The following is a 22,673-nucleotide window of genomic DNA, read 5'->3' as shown; positions in this document are numbered from 1 at the left end:
TTTGTTATGTGCATTTTCTTTTAATTTATATACTGAAGTGCCACGTGAGCCTGGCTGAAAACATGGGATTCCAACATCACACAATGGTGCAGGCACAGCCAAAAACCTATGTACAGTACAATGTACATTTCAGTGTGTCACACAAACGTACTATTTAAACTACTTCCACTGTAGCAAAATAATAGCAAACATATCGTAATTATGTACATAAAACCAGTGTGACCATGCAACTTCATATTTATAAACAGGCAGCAATATCCAAGGAGGCAAAGGGAGGGATGGGGTAAGCCTGGGATGGGGAGGGGGGGGGAGGTTTGGGGTGCTTGGCTTGGGAGATGTTTAAGGAATGTTCAAATGGAGATAGAAATGAAATCCAGTAGAAATGTGATCAAAATTGTTTTGTGACTGTAAATGCACTGTACATCCATAAACAGGGTAAATGATAAAGGCACAGCCGGAATGACGGAGACCCCAGGTAGGAATCCAGCTTTGATACAAGCATTTGGAGCAAATATTCCACCTTTTATCCAGTGACACTGACGGTGAGGATTTGGACTCGGCGCTGCAACCGCCAGCTTTCAAGAGTTAGACTTATTGTCAACAAAGCACTTGTACCTGATGCCGGTCATATTTGATCAATAGAAAAGGTGCTCGTGCATAGACCTTTAAAGCTTCACTGCAGCTCATTGATTGGCAAGGCACTCGAGTACGTGCAGGTGAAATCAGCAGGATGTGCTTTACAGAGCCAAGAAAGCAATTCTGGAGCAATTTACCCTCGGGAAGGGGTGAAAATAAAACAAAGGCAATGTAGAGAGGTGGTGGGGTGGGGGGGGAAACTTGTGCTTTTTATTGGCAATAGCCAGTGCTTGTGCTGAGATTCAGTGCAGGTTGAAGAGTGAGGCCAGTGCTCAGGGTGTGCCTGTCGTCTCATGACGGCTGCTTTTCAGAATTGTAAGTCCACGTGTGATTTGAAGGGAAGAACTGAGCTGTGTGTGGATGAAAGAAGGCCATGCCCTGCCGGCCCTTCGTTCTGGCCCTGTACAACCCATTTATACTCTTCCCAGCTATCAAAACGAGTGAATTCAGCAGTTGCAGGACATTTGCTGGCTCAATACACATGGTGGAGCTGAAATGCACAAAACACGCTCCCTGAATGCGTGTTGTTTTACAGCCTATGTTTTCCTTCACAATCATACTGAGGGATAACTTTCCCCAATTTATCATCACATTTGTGATTCCTTTGAGGACACACAACCAGGTGCAAACTACACGCAAACGTGTGCTTTGTGTAGAGAATCCAACTTTTGAAACGCATGTTCCCCTTTATTCTTCCTTCACTCATTGCATTCAGCCTGTAGCTGCCAAGTGTGAGCCTATTCGATCTTTAACCTTTTCCTGCTCCCAGTTTAAGTGCTTCACTCTGCCATGAAACCTCAGCCACTCAGTCCCAATTAAAATGTACAAAACTGCATCCTGCAACCAGTCGATTCTCCATACTGGCATCCAACAACCACTGTTGTTTTCAAACACATACAGTTTGACCTCCAGTCCTGTGCCCTGTGTCCTCGCATCCCACAAATCTTCAATGGCTACTGGCCAATCCCACCCGTTCTCTTTGTCCTTCAGTACTCAAAATCATCAAAACCTTCACCATCTCCGGCTGCCAGCAGCCTCTGGCCACACGTCTGGCTGGCAGGGCCTGGGGCCTCACTCAAGGTCAGCCGACTGACTGGCTTACCCAGAAGGGCCTCCTCCAACTCCTCCTCATAGGACCTGCCACAGAGTAAACAGAGACAGTAAATATTTATTTGTGAAGATGGTTTACATCTTTATCGACATCGTTTTACATTGATGTCGGACATCGGCTCCCAAACGTTTTTTTTTCTATAACCCAAAACTTGAAATCACATTCGCCTCACGACCGAAATGGTTCCAGTAGTATCTACTTGGTATGAGTACCAATCATAGAATTGTCGGAGAAAATGCTTTCGACGTGAAAACCCCCCTAAAAACAGGGAAATGTGAGAAGTTGGCAAACTACCAATGTTTGAATGTGGTATATCACTGCAAGATCAAGTGACGTGTCGTCATCCGCGACACATCAGAAGGCCCTCGCAACCATAGTTCAGGAACGCCTGATATAAGGAATGTATATAGGGGAGGGAGTACCAGATTGCATGCCTATACAATCTTCACCTTTTCATTGCTGTATACTATCTCATGTTTCCAATATTATTTATTTTTATTTTTACAAAGATTTGTCTCATCATTTATACAAAACAGAAGCCATGTTTGGGCGTATAAGATAAATTGCATTTGGTTGCCATAAACTGTGTGCTATTCCCATATCTCCTTGGGAGGCACCAGGGTAATAGTTGATTGTCTGCTTTCGAATTGAACCCAGACAAAACAGCTCAAAGGTGAGTGTGCTACCTCTGAGCTATCCTGTTAGTCCCCCTCCCTTCCTCACCTCTTCCATTATGGAAGAACAACTCCAATACTGGCTCGCCATACCGGGATAATTCAACACACTTAACCGATAACATTTCACTCTCTTCAAAATTCCTCCTTATGATATCTTACGGTTCAGGGTTTAGGTACAGGTGTCGTTGGTTTCAATTTATAGCCACATTCAATGTGGAGTGATGGTCCATCGGTCCCATTTAATCCCCGATAACTGATCAACAAAAACGTGTTCAACGATATTTAAAACCTGCTGGGATAACGGTCCACAGAACGTACACCTCCACAAAAACTCATCCAAATATGATGAGTAAAGCTTTTTTCAGATAACAGTTAAAGATCTGAACCAAGCATAAAGGAAAACAATAGATACACTTACATATCCAGGGTGACCAGGTTCTAGGAGGGAAAAGAAATAAGGGACACTCAGGAATAGGCAAGTGGGCTGTTGTAGGTCCCATTGTGAATGTAAATGTCATTGTGGGGAGTGTAGTTTTGTATGTTTTATTTTGCATATTCATATCCATTAAATTGTAGGATTTCGAACGTGATCGGATTTTTTGAACGAATATATGCTTTTAGATCGGCAATATTGACACGAATAAATGTTATAAAATAAAAATGAAATACAAGTTGCCAAAGTACAAAATTATGTTCGTGTAATTTTAACTACTGTAGTCCATCATTGCTTTGCCAACACACACTTTATCTCATTTGGATAAAAAACAAATGAATGCAATTGAACATATTTAGTAATGGTTACATCACTCCGGTGTGATGAGTCCCATGATGCCATTGCAAGATTTCCGAGAGCTGCTTAGTCTTATTGACGGTAAATTGTTGTCATGACGGAGGTGTAGGTGTCTGCGGTGTGCTGAATACCATACAAGCAAAAAATAAAAATTCCACAATGGGGGGGGAGGGGGAGGGAAGGAATACTTTTGTTATTGTGCTGGTTGACAGAGCTCAAATGGGAGGCTATCTTGGATCTGATCTAAACAAAAAAAGACGTGCATATGTAAGCCATGATTTTTTATCTGTGTGACAAGTTTGAAGAACATCGGTAAATGCATGTCAGAGAAATGGTTGCGGACATCTTCAACATCGGTTTTCTTTTTTTTACAACTAAAATGGCTGCCGGTCGGCCACATTGGATCTGATTTTGAAAAAGAACAACTGACGTGCTTATGTAATCCATCATTCATTATCTGTGTGACGAGTTTCAACAAGATCGATAAATACATGTCTAAGAAACGGTTGAGTACGTGTTCGACACCAGGGTATTTTTTTTACAACTAAAATGGCTGCCAGCAGGCCATCCTGGATCTGATGTCGAAAAAAAAATGACATGCATTTGTATACCATCATGTTTTGTCTTTTTGCCAAGTATAAATAAAATCGGTCCATACATGTCCGAGGTATGGTTGCGGATGCACACACGCACGCACGAACACGAAAATCGAGACCAAATCCATTTCAGACCAAGTCCAACGGGGGCTAATAAAATATATCACAAAACAGGATATATCACGAAACAAGATACATCACAAAACAGGATATATTGTTGTGGGCCGGGCGTCTGCTGCGAGCATGACCGCCAGGTGGAGCAGTAGAGTCGGCTCCGCCGATCACCCGGAATTTAGATCGTATCTTTCCAGAAAAATCCGAAAAGTATGGGTCCCTTATCGGACCGTGAAGCGTCAATATTTCTACCATGTGGAACAGGGTTATTTGCCAATTTTCAAAATACCTAGATGTCCACATGGCGATTTACCGAGTCTCCACACCCTCGACGGCACCCGTATGGAACGAGCCGCTAGCGTACTCGAACCGTGTGTGACCCGAGCGGTTGGTCATCGAGATCCGTCGGTCCAAATGTCCCCTTATGGCGGCACAACGGCCTTGCTAATTTTCCAACACGCAAATCGCTAAGCCAATGGAGGAAAGGACACGAACGAGCTGATACATTTCACAAATGGGGATATTTATTAACAATAGGGAAATGAGGGGAGCACGTAAGGCAGAGTTATCCGAATATAAGAAATGCAGTCAATGTACAAGCAAAAAGCATTTAACAGTTGCTACTTATAGACGGGTCCACACACAGAAACATACCCCAATGGTCTTTATTGAAGGCCTCCAGCTCGAGCACAGGTGAGCTGGAGACCAGAGCTTGCGCTTGGACCTGTCCACCTCGTGTGGTCTTCGACGATCCGGCTCGACGGGACTCAAAACCGCAACACGATGTCACTCCAAGCACCAGGGACGGAGGAAAAGCGTCAGACGCCAGGTGGACGAGACAAGAGACGACCCGATCGCTGCCAAGCCGACCAGACCAGACGAGTCAATCTCCGGCACCTCGAACCCGATCGCTGCCAAGCCGACCAGACCAGACGAGTCGATCTTCGACACCTCAAACCTGATCACCCAACCCTGACGCTGTTTCCAAGGCCCTGGCATTCCTTATATTGCATTTCTCCTGCGGGCTGGGTATCGTGAGAAGGATCACCATCTGAGACGTCTCGCCTCCCATTGGTCCGGGGTTCGTGGGAACGTCGGTGTCTGAGACGTCTCACGCCTCCCATTGGTCGAGAGGCTGTGGGAAAGTTTGCCGTCTGAGACGTCTCGCCTCCAATTGTTCCGGGGTTCGTGAGAAAGTCAATGTTTGAGACGTCTCGCCTATTATTGGTCGCGGGGAACATTCCATCTCTCTGGGGCGGAGTCGGAGCTCTGGTGGCTGAGGAAACTCCGCCCACGTACATGGTTGAACGCACGTAGACAATGGCGTCGGTGTGAGCAAGCGAGGTGAAGGCGTGTTGTTGTAAACGAATCTCCGCAGCGCATACACGTAATTCCCATTAGACACAGGTAGGGGGCCCTAACTCTAAACACACACTTACTGATATAACTGTTCTATAGGGACGCTGGCTGTTGTGTGGGATGGGTTCCAGATTCGTAACAATATCACGAAACAAGATTCATTACGAAACAAGATACATCACTAAACATGATAAATCACTAAACAGGATACATTATCAACAAGATAGATCATGAAACAAGATACATCACGAAACAGGATATATCAGCAAACAGGATACATCACCAAACAGGATACATCACCAAACAGGATACATCACCAAACAGGATACATCACCAAACAGGATACATCACCAAACAGGATATATCAGCAAACAAGATACATCACCAAACAAGATACATCACCAAACAGGATATATCACTAAACAGGATATATCACTAAACAGGATATATCACCAAACAAGAGACATCACTAAACAGGATACATCACTAAACAAGATACATCACTAAACAGGATATATCACTAAACAGGATACATCACTAAACAAGATATATCACTAAACAGGATATATCACTAAATAGGATATATCACCAAACAAGATACATCACTAAACAGGATACATCACTAAACAAGATATATCACTAAACAGGATATATCACCAAACAAGATACATCACTAAACAGGATATATCACAAAACAACATACATCACTAAACAGGATATATCACTAAACAGGATATATCACCAAACAAGATACATCACTAAACAGGATATATCACTAAACAAGATACATCACTAAACAGGATATATCACTAAACAGGATATATCACCAAACAAGATACATCACTAAACAGGATATATCACTAAACAAGATACATCACTAAACAGGATATATCACCAAACAAGATACATCACAAAACAGGATATATCACTAAACAAGATACATCACTAAACAGGATCTATCATTAAACAGGATACATCACCAAACAAGATATATCACTAAACAAGATACCTCACTAAACAATATATATCACCAAACAAGATACATCACTAAACAGCATATATCACGAAACAATATATATCACCAAACAGGAGATATCAAGAAACAGGATATATCACTAAACAATATACATCACTAAACAGGAAACATCACTAAACACGATATCTCACAAAACAGGATATATTGTAACGGATTTGGAAGCCTTTCGCACACAGACAGTGAGCATCCCCCGCAGTTCAGTTATTTCGATAAGTACGTGTTTATCTAATCGTTAGGGTCCCGTCCCTTATGTCTAATGGGAATTTCATGTGTGCGCTGCGGGTTTCTTTTATAGTTAGGTTTTTTTTTTTACAACAGCAGCACCGTCGCCTCGCTCCCCCGACACCATAGCGCACGTGTTTCTGGCTGTGGACATGGGTGGGACCCTCACTCCAGAGCCAACTCCGCCCACGAGGGCAAGGGCGCGCCCTTCGTCCAATCAGGAGGCTCATCGCCTCAGATTGGGACTCCACCCAAAAGGGTGGGAGTTGCCCCGCCTACCGTGGGCCTGTCCAATGAGGGACGGCCAGCGAATCGCACGACCCAACTGTCCAATCAGGAGGCGAGTGGCCAGGGAAGAAATCCCTCCCACCTCAAGAGAGGGATAGTGATCGAAGTGTTCTGTCTGGCTGTCTAGGTCTGCCTCACCTGGTGCCGCCTGATTCCTCTGGAAGCTTTTTCAGCCTTGATCGCCTTTCGCCTCGTCCGCCTTCGTGCTAGCTGGCGTCCATTGCTCTATCCCTCGTCCCTGGTGCTTGGTGCTGCGTTGAGGCGGTGGGTTTGAGTCCCGTCGAGCCAGCTCGACCAGACCGCATGAGGCGGACAGGTGCAAGTGCAGACTCTTGCCCTCAGCTCGCCTTCCCTCCCCAGCTGAAGGGCCAAATAAAGGCCGCAACCACCATTTATTTTGGGTGTGTGCGTGTGTGTCTGTGGGCCCAGTCTATAAGTAGCAATTGTTTCAGTGCCTTGTACATTACTTGCATTACTTCTTGATAGTCAGTTTAACTCTGCTCTTTTTGTGCTCCCCCTGCCCCATTAAAAATAAACCACGATTGTTCAATGTACCAGCTCGTTGTCTGTCACTTTCTTTCATTGATTTAGCACGGTGCGTATTGGGAATTAGGGAGGCCTTATTGCTGTAATTGTTCATTTGGACCGACGGATCGTGGTAATCCGCACTCGGTTTACACCCGGATCGGGCTCGGTAAACGGCCCGTTCCGCCCGAGGTCCGTCGAGGGTGTGTTTTTCTCCGGTAGTTAGACGACTTGGGTACTTAGGTATATTGAAATTAGGCAACTACCCCTACCCCACGCCGTCAAAATATTGGCAACCACGGTCCGCTAAGGGACCCGTGACCTTTGGAGTTATCCAAGGGTTACGACCTTGCAATTCCAGGTGTTCAGTGGGAGAAGGCTCTACTGCTCCACCTGGCAGCCTTTCCTCGCCACCGACCCCCGCACCACAACAATATCAGGAAATAGGATATATCACGAAACAAGATAAATCACTGAACATGATATATCACTGCCCAGAATATATCATGAAATAAAATATATCACTAAATAAGATATATCACAAAACAAGATACATCACTAAACAGGAAACATCACAAAACAGGAAACATCACTAAACAAGATATATCACCAAACAAGATATATCACCAAACAAGATACATCACTAAACACGATATATCACTGCCCAGAATATATCATTAAATAAAATATATCACTAAACAAGATATATCACAAAACAAGACACATCACCAAAACAGGAAACATCACTAAACAAGATATATCACTAAACAAGATATATCACTCACTAAACAGGATATATCACTAAACAGGATATATCACTAAACAGGATATAACACTAAACAGGATATATCAGTAAACAGGATACATCACCAAACAAGATACATCACTAAACAGGATATATCACCAAACAAGATACATCACTAAACAAGATATATCACTGACCAGAATATATCATGAAATAAAATATATCACTAAACAGGATATATCACTAAACAAGATGCATCACTAAACAAGATACATCACTAAACAGGATACATCACTAAACAGGATACATCACTAAACAGGATACATCACAAAACAAGATACATCACAAAGTTGGATATTTCACTAAATAGGAGATAACCAGTTACTCGTTCTGCAGAACCTCGCAAGAAAGTGTTTGACTTGTCAACTCAAAGGTATTACTCATCTAGGGAAGTCAAGCAAAATAAAGTCTGGTTACTTTACAAGTTACAGGGGAGACCACCAAGGAGGTTAGGGTAGAAATCAACAGAAACTGAGAGATAGCCCAGTTCATAGCATGGTGACATCTGAGCTATCTGCTTGGAGTTGTCCAACATTGGAATAAAGAAACTGCTATTCTGCAGCACTGTCTGTAAACTGCAGTGTTACTGAATCCCAAAGCATGGCGTCCTTTCGATGGGGGTCACAACGCTGGCTGTCCATTAGGGGTGTTAAATATCTCATTCAAATCATAAAATAAACAAACTCATTAACCAGGTAGCACGTGTTGTGAATGCCGTTTTAGTTAACTGGGAAGCAGGTGCTGCAAACGCTGTTTTAGTTAACCAAGTAACCGGTATTGCAAATGAAATTTTAGTGAACTGGGTAATAGGTGCTGCCAATGTCATTTTAGTTAACTGGGAAACACGTGTCATGAATGCCGTTTTTGTTAACTAGGTAACAGCAGCTGCTTGTGCTGTGCAGAAGGAAATGGTACAAATCAATTTGTGCATCCAAGGGTTTTGAGAACTTCCCTAAAATATATTCTCAATTTCATGGGACTTTTAAATTGGCAATCTATAGAATAAAGCACAATTTATATAACGAGAAAAGAAAACTGACAATTCTGCAATCCAAAATGATAGGACAGTATATTCCTCATACTTTGCAATTCAAGCACCAAGGCCGGGTGACTCCTTCGTCAAGGAAAACTCACATGGCCTGAAGCTGTTGGTTTGCAGATTCTTCCGCGACGAGAACCTCATACTCCTCGGCAGCATATCGGTCCCAGTCAGACTGCTCTAAAACGATATCACCTTCCACCTCCTATAAATAAACAACCGTAATATGTTGTTACATGATGAATACCATCTTCTTCTTCTTCTTCTTCTTCTTCTTCTTTAACATCTACTATTATCCCACCTTCCTTGTGGGGTTGCGGGGAGGGGCTTCACCCGGGTCTTCACGAACTGACTGGCCAGGTCTGATGGTCGATAATTCAGGCAGGAAGTTGGAATTTGTTCAGGGTGCCGGCAATAGCTCGCCTACTCTTCGCAAAGGACACCATGGGATCTTTAACGTCCACCAACTAACGCTGGCAGACAGGACGCCTGTTTAACATCATCCGAGTGATGGCACACACATTGATGAATCACCTTGCCTATGAAATACCAGGCTGACAAGTTTATAGCTGGGTTGGGAATCAAACCCAGGCTTGACGGCTTTGAGGCGAGTGTATGTACCTCCAGGCCATCCTCTCAACCCTGCACGATGAAGACCATATGCTTGGCACTAAAACAGGTCCACAAATTTACTCTAATTCCTGGTCATGACCATGTTAGTGCCACACAGTGGCCACACTGCAATCTTGTAAAACATAACCTACAATTCAGAGGGAAGACCGCATCTTTCAGAGCACTTACTGTTGACCATCCGTATACCTCTAAGTTTCTGTGCAGTCAATTCACTCTGGTGTAGTTACCTACAAGCTTACAGAAAAGCTTTTAAAGGTGCACAGCAGTTCATTCTACCTTCTCTAACCAAGTGTTTGTGGGTGTCTACATGGTCGGTCGCTAAAACTGAAAAGCGTTCAACACAAGGCTCGAGCCATCATGACACTTTTGAAGGAGTCTGAACATTTTCCAACCAAATTGCACTCTGGTTTATTACTTGCAAAATCTAAGATTTTTCAAGTATATTGGTCAGTCGATTTTGTTAGTCTGTCAGTCAATCGCCGACAGATCACAATTCCAAACCGATCGCCATGAAACTTTACCAAATTGTAGGGGTAGTCTCAACTGAGAAGCCCATTGATTTTGAGGTCAAAGGTCATCTTGAGGTCAAATTTCTAAAATTGTCATTTTCCATCCGATTGACTTGAAAGTTGAACAGGATTTGCAAATTACATCACTGGATTGGGAAAACAACGATTTGAAATCAAAAGGTCAAAGGTCAACTCAAGGTCAAACCTCTCAAATCATCAATTTCAATCTGAAAAATAATAAATTTTCATCCGATTGACCTGAGCTTCGATTAAGAATGTCAATTTTAATCTTGATGAAATGGACAATTTGATGTATCCGTGGCAACCTTTGGAGAGGGGGGTTCCCATCATGTGCTGCCTTTTTGGCTGCATCACTGGTTCGGGGCAGAGCCATGCCGTTGATGCAGTGCCCCTGTTACCAGTATACTGCTGCTCATTTTGCCAACCTCGGAAGGATGACAGGCTGAGACAACCCCCTGGTGTTAATTCAGTGGCCAATGGGGCTTAAAGTCAGGACCCTCGGAACCCAAAGGAGAAGGGGGGGGGTGTGAATCTTGCAAATATCATGCTCTGCACGACGTTTTTTTCTTGTTGTTACTTGCAAAATTGAAGATTTTTCAAGTATATTAGTCAGTCGATTTTGTTATTCTGTCTGTCTGTTTGTCTGTCTGTGTGTTTTCTAAAAATTTCTAAAATTCTCAATTTTCATACCATTGACTTGAAATTTGAAGAGGATTTGCATATCAGGTCACTGAATTCAACCAATTATTTTTGAGGTCAACATAGGCCGAATTTTTGAAATTGTCAATTTTCATTTGATTGACTTGAAATTTGAAGAGGAATTATTTGTTATATTTTAAATTCAACCACCAATTATTGTTGAGGTCAAATTTGTTTTATGGATTTTGCAAGTGTCGTGCTCTGCACGACGTCGTCTTGTTCCTTTATTAATGACCATGGCAAGGAAGTATCATGAGGACTCAAAATGGGAACACATATTTTGTAGAGTGACAAGTTGAGGTACACATTGTTCAATTGTGATAGCAGGGTTTCTGGCATGTGGTGTTGAAATACCAATTATTGTCTCAACAACGATGAGAAAAATCTGAAATAAACTAGGGGACAAACTACATGAGGAACATCAGAAAATTCCTACTCCAACCAACCACAAATTGGTTGCAGATGTTAGAGCGGGTGGCCAGGCTGTGATTAGGGCACGGAGTGGCCCTGCAACATATTAAAAGGCAACACAGCAATTATCATGAAAAACGTGTGTGTTCTTTGACATTTGGTGGTAAACATTGCAGGTAGCTGTCCATTTAATGCCTCGCTGAGAATGTAAACCAAGCAAAACACCTCTACCAAACATTACAGTAACAAAGCAACACGCTCAACATCCTTCTACCATACATCATGGAAACAACCGACAAATCCTTTGAGCAGTTATTGCTTGGTTTTGGCTTACACAGCATGCCTGCTCACCTTCTGCATTGCAAAAGGGTCTTTCTGTTCATGTTCCAAGTACTTCTCAAGGTTGAAGAAAGTGTCAAAGAAGATGTATGCCATCTTACAGCGCTTCAGGTCCAGAAGTGTGATCTTTCCTGCAGAGAGAAAGAGAGGAGAGAGGCAGAGATAAAGTAGAAGGAAAGAGGCGATGGGTCATCGTCTTTAGGAGGCAGTGTTCACATGAACAGTATGACAAAAGCATTTCAAAGAACAACTGCATCTCGACTAGAAAACGGATGCTCGAATCCCGTGTGCTCCGCCGAAACCGTCCCACCAAAAGACCTTTCATACAATTTGTGCTGCGTGTTTGCAGAATTCACAGTGATCAAAAGGAAACTTCTCTGTCAGCAAACAAGAGTGGGTCTGTAGTTATTCAACCACACGGAAAGCCCAACAACAAATCATTTAACTAAAGGAGAATACAGTGAACTCTTCCATATGGAGAACAATACACAAAGATGCAATGATTCTGCAGGGTTTGTCGACGTGAGCACAACTAATGTTTACATATCCTGGATCACATCCCACTATTGTGGAAGATAGATGGACTGCACACATTCATCGTATCTACAGCAATGTAGACAACTTTCCTGAACAATGTCTTTGTCGAAAAGGAGCTCAGGTTTGGCAGGTTTTCACTCTGTAGGTTATAATCTTTACATTCTTCCTTTATAAGACACGTTTCTGATAAAGCATAACAGATTGTAAATGCCGATACTTGAACCCTGACGGTTTGGATAAGTTTTCACAAAGTTTGACACAGCCCACAAGTTGAACTCCCACCATATTATCCTTACTATAATTCACAGACCCGTGTTTGTCGTGCAACTCCTCCTACAGTCTGGGCAGATTACATCCATACTTGCTACATAGGATCAGTATGACCCCTAATAATGTATAGGGGTGTTTTTTTCTTTGCCAGTGATTTGGGGGGGGGGGGAGAGAGTGGACACAAACTCTCTATGTAAATGTGTATCATGTAGTGCCACCACAAGAAGGCAGAGTGTATAACAAACTCTCCACCATTTGCATTACAGTGTAGTTTTCCTATCACCACATTTTTCAGTGCAGTGAGGTATTTTGAATTATCGGTAGTGGATATATTTTTGCTTCATGCATGTAGCCTGAGGGGGGGAGGGGAGGAGGGGGGGGTTGTGTCAGTTTCCCATCTGCCACCCAAATAAAGGTGGGAATAAATCTGTGTCAGAAGAACATGTTGCATGCTTGGAACAAGATTTCCCGTTGGGTGGGTACTCTGCCAGCAGTAATAAGAGTAGGAGGAAGTGGAAGAGCAGTATTAATAGGAGGAGGAGGAGTCTGAAGAAGAGGAGTAATACTACTTCTCTTCTCCCTCCCTGAGAGGAGGAGGAGGAGGAGGAGGAGGAGAAAGAGAAGCAGTCGTAATAGGCAGAGTAATAGTAATAGTCAGAACAAGAGGACTAATTGTAATAGTAGGAGTAGGAGTAGTTATAATAGGTGTAAGAGTAGGAGTAATAGTAAAAATAGGAGGAGTGATAAGAGGAGGTGTAGTCGAAGTAGCAATATGAGTGAGGACGGGGAGGAGCAGGAGGAGTCGTCGTAATAATGGGAGGAGGAGCAGCAGCAGTAGTAATAGCCTGTAGGGCAGATACTCTGCAAGTGATTGTAATCAATTGTTTGCGACGTTCCCATTCATGTTTTAAGATGAGAAATAAAATAAAAACCACCGAGCTTACTCTCATTGCCAGAATATTGGGAAAATTTAAACTCGTATGTATTGCAAATCCAAAGGAACAAGTTCCCAAAATACCTGCGATGTTTGGGAATAACAAACTTTCGACAAATTTTTTGCCCAACCAAATATAGGTAAGACTTTCTCATTTACGTTTATATTCAGGGCTCTCGAATATGTTTTATATCAATCATCATCTGAAAGTTCCCCATGGAAGTCACCTTTCAAAATAAACTTGTGTGGTAGCAGTATCACCAATTTTAGTTATACAGGCATACTTTTGTATTAGTCAAAAGGTAACCAATCACAATGTACCACATCACACAGCGCTGTTTTGTCATTTTTTGAAAAAGCAGGCAGGACTGTGTATGAGGAAGAATAAAGCTGAAGATGAAGCAAGGAAACAGAGTATGACGACGTGAGAGATTATTTGCAGTGATAAGCACACCTTCATGCTTTGGCTTGACAAGATCGAGCATTTGGCAGAGGCAGTCAGAGAAAGGAAGCGGTTCGATCCCAAGTTGCTCCATGCGACGGCACTGTTCATCGTAAAAGGACTCCAGCTCGAACATGGAGAGCACGCCATCTCCATCAAGATCCAGACAGCGGAACCAGTACTCAATGCTGTGATAGAATACGAGCAAAATTAGAGTTCCTTTTCATGTTGGGTGAAAATGGTTGTGAACCAGAACTTTCATGCAGCATTACACAGAGGTTGTCCCATTTCTGAACCACAGAAATACTAATGCCACCAAAACATGAGTGTGCTGTGCGCCAATACCTCGTTGGGCTTTTCTTATCTTCTTCCGAGATGAGGAACCATACAAAATCGGCATAACTCATTTTCTTTTCTCTTTGCACTGCATTCCCTCTGACAGACACAGACACATGATAAACTTCCTACAACCACAAACTGACTATTAAACAAACAATTACTTGACTATTAAACCCTTTGTGGGATTACCCATTGACCAACTCATACCTGGTAACTGCTCCCGAAAATATCCTCCCAATAATCCGACTGGAAATAGCTGCAGGGAAGTTGGAGGTGTCGTTGAGTGGAAGAAGGAAACAGGCATGTTGGAAGGAAAAAAACAAGGCCATGTTAAGAGTTTCAATGAAGGAGTAAAAGGAAAAAAGATTTTAAAAAAATAAAAAAAAGCGGGTCACACAGCATGTCTCAACAGTCGCCATACCATGGTCATTATGCCTTGCCAGATCCTTTTCATCGATGTAAAGGTCATGGTCAGTGTCAAGCTCCCAGAATTTACAGTAGATAACATAGAAATGTTCATATGAAAAGTAGTCAGTCACTTGATTGATGTCTTCTTCCTCTTCGAGGAGGGCAAGGGTCTGCAGAGGACACAGTGCTCACCATCTCAATGCAAACACAGGTTTTCAACGATCCAGTTAATACTCATGTATACTCATCAATTTTACTGCTACGTAAATACACTACATAGCCAAAGTATGTGGACACCTGCTTATCCAAGATCTCATTCCAAAATCATGGGCATTAACATGGAGTTGGTCCCCCTTTGCTGCTATAACAGCCTCCACTCTTCTGGGAAGGCTTTCCACTGAATGTTGGAACATTGCTGCGGGGATTTGTTTCCATTAAGCCACAAGAGCATTAGTGAGGCCGGACACTGATGTTGGGCGATTCGGTCTGGCTCGCAGTCGGCATTCCAATTCATCGCAAAGGTGTTCGATGGGGTTGAGCCCAGGTCTCTGTGCAGTCCAGTCAAGTTCTTCCACACTGATCTCGACAAATAGTTTCTGTATGAACCTCACTTTGTGAATGGGGGCATTGTCATGCTGAAACAGGAAAGGGCCTTCCTCAAACTGTTTCCACAAAGTTGGAAGCACAGAATCGTCTGGAATATCATTGTATGTTGTATTATTAAGATTTCCCTTCAATGGGGCAAAAGGGCCGAGCACAAACCAGGAAAAACAGCCCCAGACCATTTTTCCTCCTCTATCAAACGTTCCAGTTGGTACGATGCATTTGGGCAGGAAGCATTCTCCTGGTATTCGCCAAACCCAGATTCGTCCATCGGACTGCCAGATGGTGAAGCGTGATTCATCACTCTAGAGAAAGCGTTTCCACTGCTCCAGTCCAATGGCGGTGAGCTTTACACCACTCTAGCCGACGCTTGGCATTGCACATGGTGATCTTAGGCTTGTGTGCGGCTGCTCGGCCATGGAATTCCATTTAATGAAGCTCTCTGCGAATATTGATTTTGCTGACATTGCTTCCAGAGGAAGTTTGGAACTTGGTAAGCAAGTGTTGCAACCGACGGACGATTTTTCCGTGCAACGCGCTTCATCACTCGGCGGTCCTGTTCTGTGAGATTGTGGCCTACCACTTCGCGGCTGAGCTGTTGTTGCTCCGAGACGTTTCCACGTCACAGTAGAAGTCCTTACAGTTGACCGGTGCAGCTCCAGCAAGGCAGAAATTTGACAAACTGACTTGTTGGAAAGGTGGCATCCTACGACTGTGCCACGTTGAAAGTCACTGAGCTCTTCAGTGCAGTCCATTCTACTGCCAATGTTTGTCCATGGAGATTGCATAGTTGTGTGCTTCATTTTATACACCTGCCAGCAATGGGTGTGGCTGAAATAGCCGAATCCACTAATTAGAAGGGGTGTCTGCATACTTTTGGCCATGTCATGTATCACTGCTCTGTACTCACATGGGCATTTATTTAAAGTGCACCATCATAATGAAAATTTCCCAGTGACCTCCAGTTGTTGTGAAACAGTACTAGTTTCTTCAGTTGTGATATTCTTTCGTCGTTTGATAGTTTTGCACAAATTAGTTTGCTTGACTCACATTTTAATGGATTATTAGAGAGATTGGCATTGACAGGAAAGCATAAAATTAGTGGACTCATTGTTGAGCTATCCAGTCTGGGTTCGATTCCCGACCTGAATATATGAGCAAACAGTCCCCATTCAGTGCTTCTCAGGCAGGGTGTTGCATCATTGGGTGCAGTCTTTGGAGGGATGTTGGACCAGGTGTCCCCAGACAGCATTTACTGGTGTACATTAAACATCCTTGTGTCCTTTCACACGAGACGACTAAAATGTATGACCAAATTCTCGCCCAATGACAAAGGGGCACTGCATCAGTGGCACAGCAGAGCCTCAGTGATGATGTGACTGGCAGGAAAAATTGGTAATCATTTCCCACTCAGTTCCTCATGCATTTGTGAGAAGTATGACATGACACCTATACGAAAGATAACCCAGACTAGTTAGGAGGAAGCGACATTGAGTCGGACAGACATTAGTAAACATCAATTTACTTTATGCGTGGATTATATTATTATTATTATTATTATTATTATTATTATTATTATTATTATTATGAGGACATGAGTAAACATAAAATTGCCAAACATATGGTGCATACAGGATTTGAACCCGGGTTCCCTACATCACGAGCAAGGGGGTTCGGATGGGAACCCCAACAGGCCGACCCTTTCTCAGCTCGCACAAAAGGCAGGCTTTGTACAAGACAGCAGCAAAAGCTGTTTTATATCATACAAAACAAATATTTATAACTGCCTGGAAAATCTCTAATCTTTTGCGTATGTCGAGTAAGTGTTTTGTTTTAAACTTAAAAAAGAGAAGTCACACAATGGAAAAAGAAAGATGCATTAAAATGTACAAGTTAGACAGGAAAGTATTCGAGAATACCTGCAGGAAGTTATTTCTCCTGAGCTCCGTAAGAGTTATTTTGCCAGACCAGGACCTGTTTACAACGTAAAATATTCTCTGGATCACCTGTCAAGACAACATGAGATGGCTGTGTAAGAGTTGTACACTGGGAAAGCGGGGTAGAAAGGGGGTGGGGGGAGGAGGAGGTGTGGCAGACCACAGCTACTCTTGCTCTTTACAACAAACAAAACAGCTGTTGCCTTCAAACAAGGATTACAAGCAGGCTTGTAACAAATCTTATCATCAGCTGTTGCTTGACTATGAGAAATAACATGATTCTCAGTTTACTTTATGCACAAAATCAGTGGTGTATGAGTCTTTAATACCTAACAACATAAATGTCAAAACAAGTGTGATTTAAAGGAATAAGGAAAGAAAAGGAAAAATAAAAGAGCTTGCACCATAAATTAAAATACTTTATAGGTAATCCGATTAGGTATTCATCGTCCTGGGGTGGCATAATGTTATTGTTGGAATGGGTGACAACCACACACGGTGGTTCTGGGTCTTAAGCCCCACACCCCAACTGAGCCCCGGCCGTCCAGTTGTGCAACAAGTCAACTAATCCATTTCCACAGAACTTCAAGCTGGATTTCCTGTGTGGTATCACTTTTGAAAAGAGAAGGCAGTGTGTGCTGGTACTCTCGGAAAATTCCAAATTTTCATCTCCTGATCCTCTGCTGAAAAGGCAAGGGCAAACAAACGAGCCAACTGAGCCAACCATGGAAGCACTTCCTTTACTTGGACGGACAGTATGTTTCAGAATGGATTATTAATACAACAATAAAAATACTTTGTTCCCCATGAGAGACCCTGCAAGAATACTCTCAACTTCAAAGATGGAATTCAAGCAGCTTGCAGGATATGGGAATTTATGATAGAATGCGTTGCAACAAAACATCCAAATATTGTGCAATTAATTTTGCTTTGTGTATGAAGGACACAGAAATGATCAGCACATTTACTGATATTTTATAGTTCAAGATTGTACATTTACTTGTTCAGACAGCATCATTAACTTCGTTTATTAAGTGTGCAGGATGTCTCCAGCTTGGAAAGAGCGTCCTGAACTACTCCACGAGCTACGTGTCAAGAACACGGTTGGAACTGTGAACATGACCTTCCTTACAAGGAATTTCAATTCTGGAGGTGACCATTTGGCCCATCAAGCCTGCACAATGGTTGCCAACCTATGGCTGTTTGTGCGTGCTCTATCCTTTCTAAATGATGATCACATCAATCATGGAAGCAGCACATACCATTTTGTTAAGGTCGCTCCAACCTCAGACTCAGTGGCATAAGGGTGAGAGCACCCTTTCTGAGTCTATTAAATATCTACCGAGTCGGCATGCAAGTCGTGCCATACATTTGGTACATTGGGTGTAATAATCACAAATTATGTGGACCAAAAAAAACAAAAAAACTCCGCGTCCACACAACCCGCCATGGTAAACATTCACTGGGCGGGTATCCGGCCTTCGATATTTTTACGTGGTTGCCAGATATAGATAGCATCTCACGTCACTGCACTGGCTTTAGCGAGCTCACTGACAACACAAAAATAACTTGACACGAAAGCTGCTTAGCATTTCCGTAAAGCTTCACTGGTAGGCAGACCTTTTAAAATAAAAAAAATAGCATTTCCCTTCAAGGAGCTATGGGTGATGAACAAGCTGGATTTGAGCAATACTTTGATTTCTTTGCTTCTTCATTGACTGCCTTAAAGTAGTGGCGGAATGAAAGTAACCAAGAAAAGCACGTCCTCTCCCAAATTATATCACAGCCTTTTGAGTAACTCCATGAAAAAGTAGAAGTCTCGAGAAAGGCTGACTAGCAGGCAATGGACAACGGAACAACTTGTATTAATAATGGGTCTGCTGCTGCATTGTTTGCTGAACTTTCACACCTCAGTCATTCAAAGAGAAACGTAGAAGCTCTGCTGGTAAAGTTTACTTGTCAGCTTGCTTCGCTTTTCGATTCACCATTTTAATACGGACATAAACAGAGACATTTTGAAGGACATTACCATAAAAAGAAAACCACAAAGCTTTTCGTTGTGCTCTCATCAGGTTAAATTCACACAAAGTGAATGAGTAATGAAGAAGAACAGTCTAATAGACACCTATCAACAAAGCCAATTCTGATTGGACGTTCTCCTCTGATGCATCATTATCTCCCAACAGTCTAGGTACGAGGAGCCTGTTCAGTGTTCAGCTCTCCACTTTGAGGTTGCAGAGTCTGAGGTGGAGCCGCGAAGGCTGTTGTAGAATCCTCATCACCATCTGTGATGGACCAATCCTCATCACCATCACCATCACCATCACCATCAGAAGGACAATCTGTGATTGTGAGATGAGTTTGTGTTCCTCCTCTTCTTTGCACAACAAGCAAAGCGAGTGGACAAACTATTTTTGCCGACATAACATCAGGTCCATGGAATAGATAAATGTCACTTCTAATACTTGGAGCTGCGTTATACTTCGTCCTCTACTCATTATCTTGAATGCATCCACATTAAAATGTTCAACACAGTTTTCATGCTCAATCAAATGCTGTCCAATAGCAGATACACACGACATTGTGATTGATGCTGGGACCTTCCTACAAGCACGTACCGGCTGCATTCGTGGACCAATTGTGTTTTTCCTGATGGACAAAGGGACAAAGGGACGTGCTGTTTGATTCTGTCAGTCAGAGTCTGGGTAGTTCTGCCTACATACTGAGCATCACACCGGCACTTGAACTCATAAATAATATTGCTAAGTTTTTAGGCAGGCAGAACATCCTTCTTAACTGCAGAAATCAGACGTCGAGAGGTGAAAAATCACTCTTGGACGAACAGCCAGATATGTGTTTCACACACATCTTTTGATTCGTTCCTCATATCTTTGCGACATTTTCCCTTTCCAAGGAATCTTGATATCGACCGGGCACTTTTCAAGACCCATCTTCCGTTCATCTATAGCAGTGAGGAATTTGTGCATAAACCTCCTGATGATATACTCAGGATATCCATTCCCACTGAGGATGCCAGCAGTCTTGTCCATTTCTCTCTGAAGCTTGGAGTTGGAACATATCCTCTTCGCTCGACTCACTAATACATTGATCAAACCAATCTTGTATCTCGTTAAACTAAAAGAGTCCCATCGAGTATACTGGCCGGTGAAAGTGGGCTTTCTGTAGATGGACGAAGTAAATAAAGATGCAGATCTCTCGATGAGGACGCCCAGAATTGGTAAGAATGTTTGCTAACGTTGAGCCCAAAAGAGAGCCCATGGCCACCCAATCGATTTGGAAGAACATTATGTAAATAAAACTAAACTTGACATATCTTGGAGCCATGTTCATTGATTCTATGAAGACAGATTCAGAATTAGGCAGATGCTCAAGTTCCATGTGATATCGCAAATGTGCGCATATATTGATGGTCTCTGCCAAAGGGTCATTTGTAAACAGGCTATCAATGTCAAAAGAACACATTACATTCTCAAGCCGGTAGGCTCTCTTCGTCTGAGAATGTATGGTCGACCGAAGAGTCACAAGCAGAATATTCCACTGAGACCAATTCTGTCCATGGTCAGCTCTGTCTAGCATCAGCTAGCAAAATGGCTGGGAGAGTTACTGCAACCAGCGCTCGAGTCAGTCTCCAGGTTTGTCATCAAAGATTCATTCACTTTTGCTGATGCCATAAAGTGAGCCCTTCTGGTTTGGAGAATGTAATGTGTTCTTTTGACATCGATAGCCTACTAGACGACCCCTGAACATGTTGGGTTCCCGTTGTGACAGCGGTTGATGAAAAAAGATCATTTCAAGAAAAAAATGATAGCTCCAGCAAACTATAATGCTGAAGTTGTTTGCATTGATCAAATACTCCAGAAAAGTACTTGACTGAATCGGGAATTGATTTTTTAACAATATTTTTTGTTGCCCGATTTGAACGAAACTTGATACTGCACACCGCAGGTGAATGGTGAGAAAGATGGCCCTAAAATGTTTGTGCTTTCATGTACGGTTTTGACTGTATATCGGGAACATATATATATATATATATATATATATATATTTATATATATATATATATATATATACACACACACATACAAGACAGAGGAGAGAGGAGAGAGGAGAGAGGAGAGAGGAGAGAGGAGAGAGGAGAGAGGAGAGAGGAGAGAGGAGAGAGGAGAGAGGAGAGGAGAGAGGAGAGAGGAGAGAGAGAGAGAGGAAGAGAGAGGAGAGAGGAGAGAGGAGAGAGAGAGGAGAGAGGAGAGAGAGGAGAGAGGAGAGAGAGAGAGAGGAGAGAGAGGAGAGAGAGGAGAGAGGAGAGAGAGGAGAGAGAGGGAGAGAGAGGAGAGAGAGGAGAGGAGAGAGAGGAGAGAGAGGAGAGAGAGGAGAGAGGAGAGAGGAGAGAGGAGAGAGGAGAGATACAGCTACCGGGCGTAGTGGAGTGCGTCTGTAATCCGGCTACTCGGAGGTTTGGGTTGGAGAATCGCTTGAGGACGGGAGCTCTGCACTGGGCCGCACTATGAGAGGGTGGAGGGCAGCCCAGAATCATGGCGAAACCCAATCCTTATCCCCGTGTCGAAAGAGGTGACCAGGGTTGCCGTCAGGAAGGGTATCGTGCGTAAAACCTGTGCCAAATCAGTATGCGGATCATAACAGATGATCCGCTGAGGCGACCCCTAACGGGAGCAGCCGAAAAAAGAAAAAGAAGATATATATATATATATATATATATATATATATATATATATATATATATATATATATATATATATATATATATATATATATATATATATATATATTTATATTTCGGCACACCCCTTTGTTCCACCATCAGATTTTTGTTCATGAAATGAAACAAGATTTGGCACATATACTAATGATATTATCGTCTTCCTCAAGAGGCCCCTCAAAATTCGTTTTGATGCATTTTCACAAACTCCAACAGATTCCATTCAAATTCGGTACGATTATGGCTTTTGGTCCAACTTAGGTTAATGGCTTTAAATTTTTTCCATAACACTTCCGATATTCGAAAAAAACGATAAATCGATATCCCTTATGGGATTTTCCATTCAAATCCACTCAAGTTTAAGGCCTACGGGGGACGCAAATTTCCACTTTGCCCCGGGCGCTGTTTACCTCCACTACGCCAAGCTATTAGGGTTTGGGTTCGGGTTAGCTACCCAAACACTAACCCTAACAGCTAACCCTAACCCTAACCGCTAACCCCTAACCGCTATTCAGGAAATTTGCAAGAAAGCCCGGGCAACGCCGGGCATTACTACTAGTGAGTGTGTGTGTGTGTGTGTGTGTGTGTGTGTGTGTGTGTGTGTGTGTGTGTGTGTGTGTGTGTGTGTGTGTGTGTGTGTGTGTGTGTGTGTGTG

General features: G+C 42.8%; 1 protein-coding gene across 6 annotated transcripts in view; it reads right to left on the bottom strand.

Annotated features, from left to right (window-relative positions):
* PPP2R3A (protein phosphatase 2 regulatory subunit B''alpha) overlaps nt 1-22,673 on the bottom strand; it is a 347,806-nt gene continuing 325,133 nt past the window's right edge. For all 6 annotated transcript variants that reach the window (XM_085882797.1, XM_085882796.1, XM_085882794.1 and 3 more), the window contains 8 exons: nt 17,263-17,349; nt 14,754-14,910; nt 14,540-14,588; nt 14,339-14,428; nt 14,006-14,181; nt 11,823-11,941; nt 9,294-9,403; nt 1-1,773 (listed from right to left, as the gene is read on the bottom strand). In XM_085882797.1, coding sequence (XP_085738923.1) covers nt 1,623-1,773; nt 9,294-9,403; nt 11,823-11,941; nt 14,006-14,181; nt 14,339-14,428; nt 14,540-14,588; nt 14,754-14,910; nt 17,263-17,349 — 939 coding nt within the window. In that variant the 3' untranslated portion in view covers nt 1-1,622. The remainder of the gene's footprint in view (nt 1,774-9,293; nt 9,404-11,822; nt 11,942-14,005; nt 14,182-14,338; nt 14,429-14,539; nt 14,589-14,753; nt 14,911-17,262; nt 17,350-22,673) is intronic.

This window comes from Eptatretus burgeri, chromosome 5 (assembly GCF_056783735.1).
Source record: "Eptatretus burgeri isolate ZD-2024b chromosome 5, Ebu_testis_v1, whole genome shotgun sequence".
NCBI classification, from domain to species: Eukaryota; Metazoa; Chordata; class Myxini; order Myxiniformes; family Myxinidae; genus Eptatretus; species Eptatretus burgeri.
This window is presented reverse-complemented; position numbering and strand designations above follow the sequence as displayed.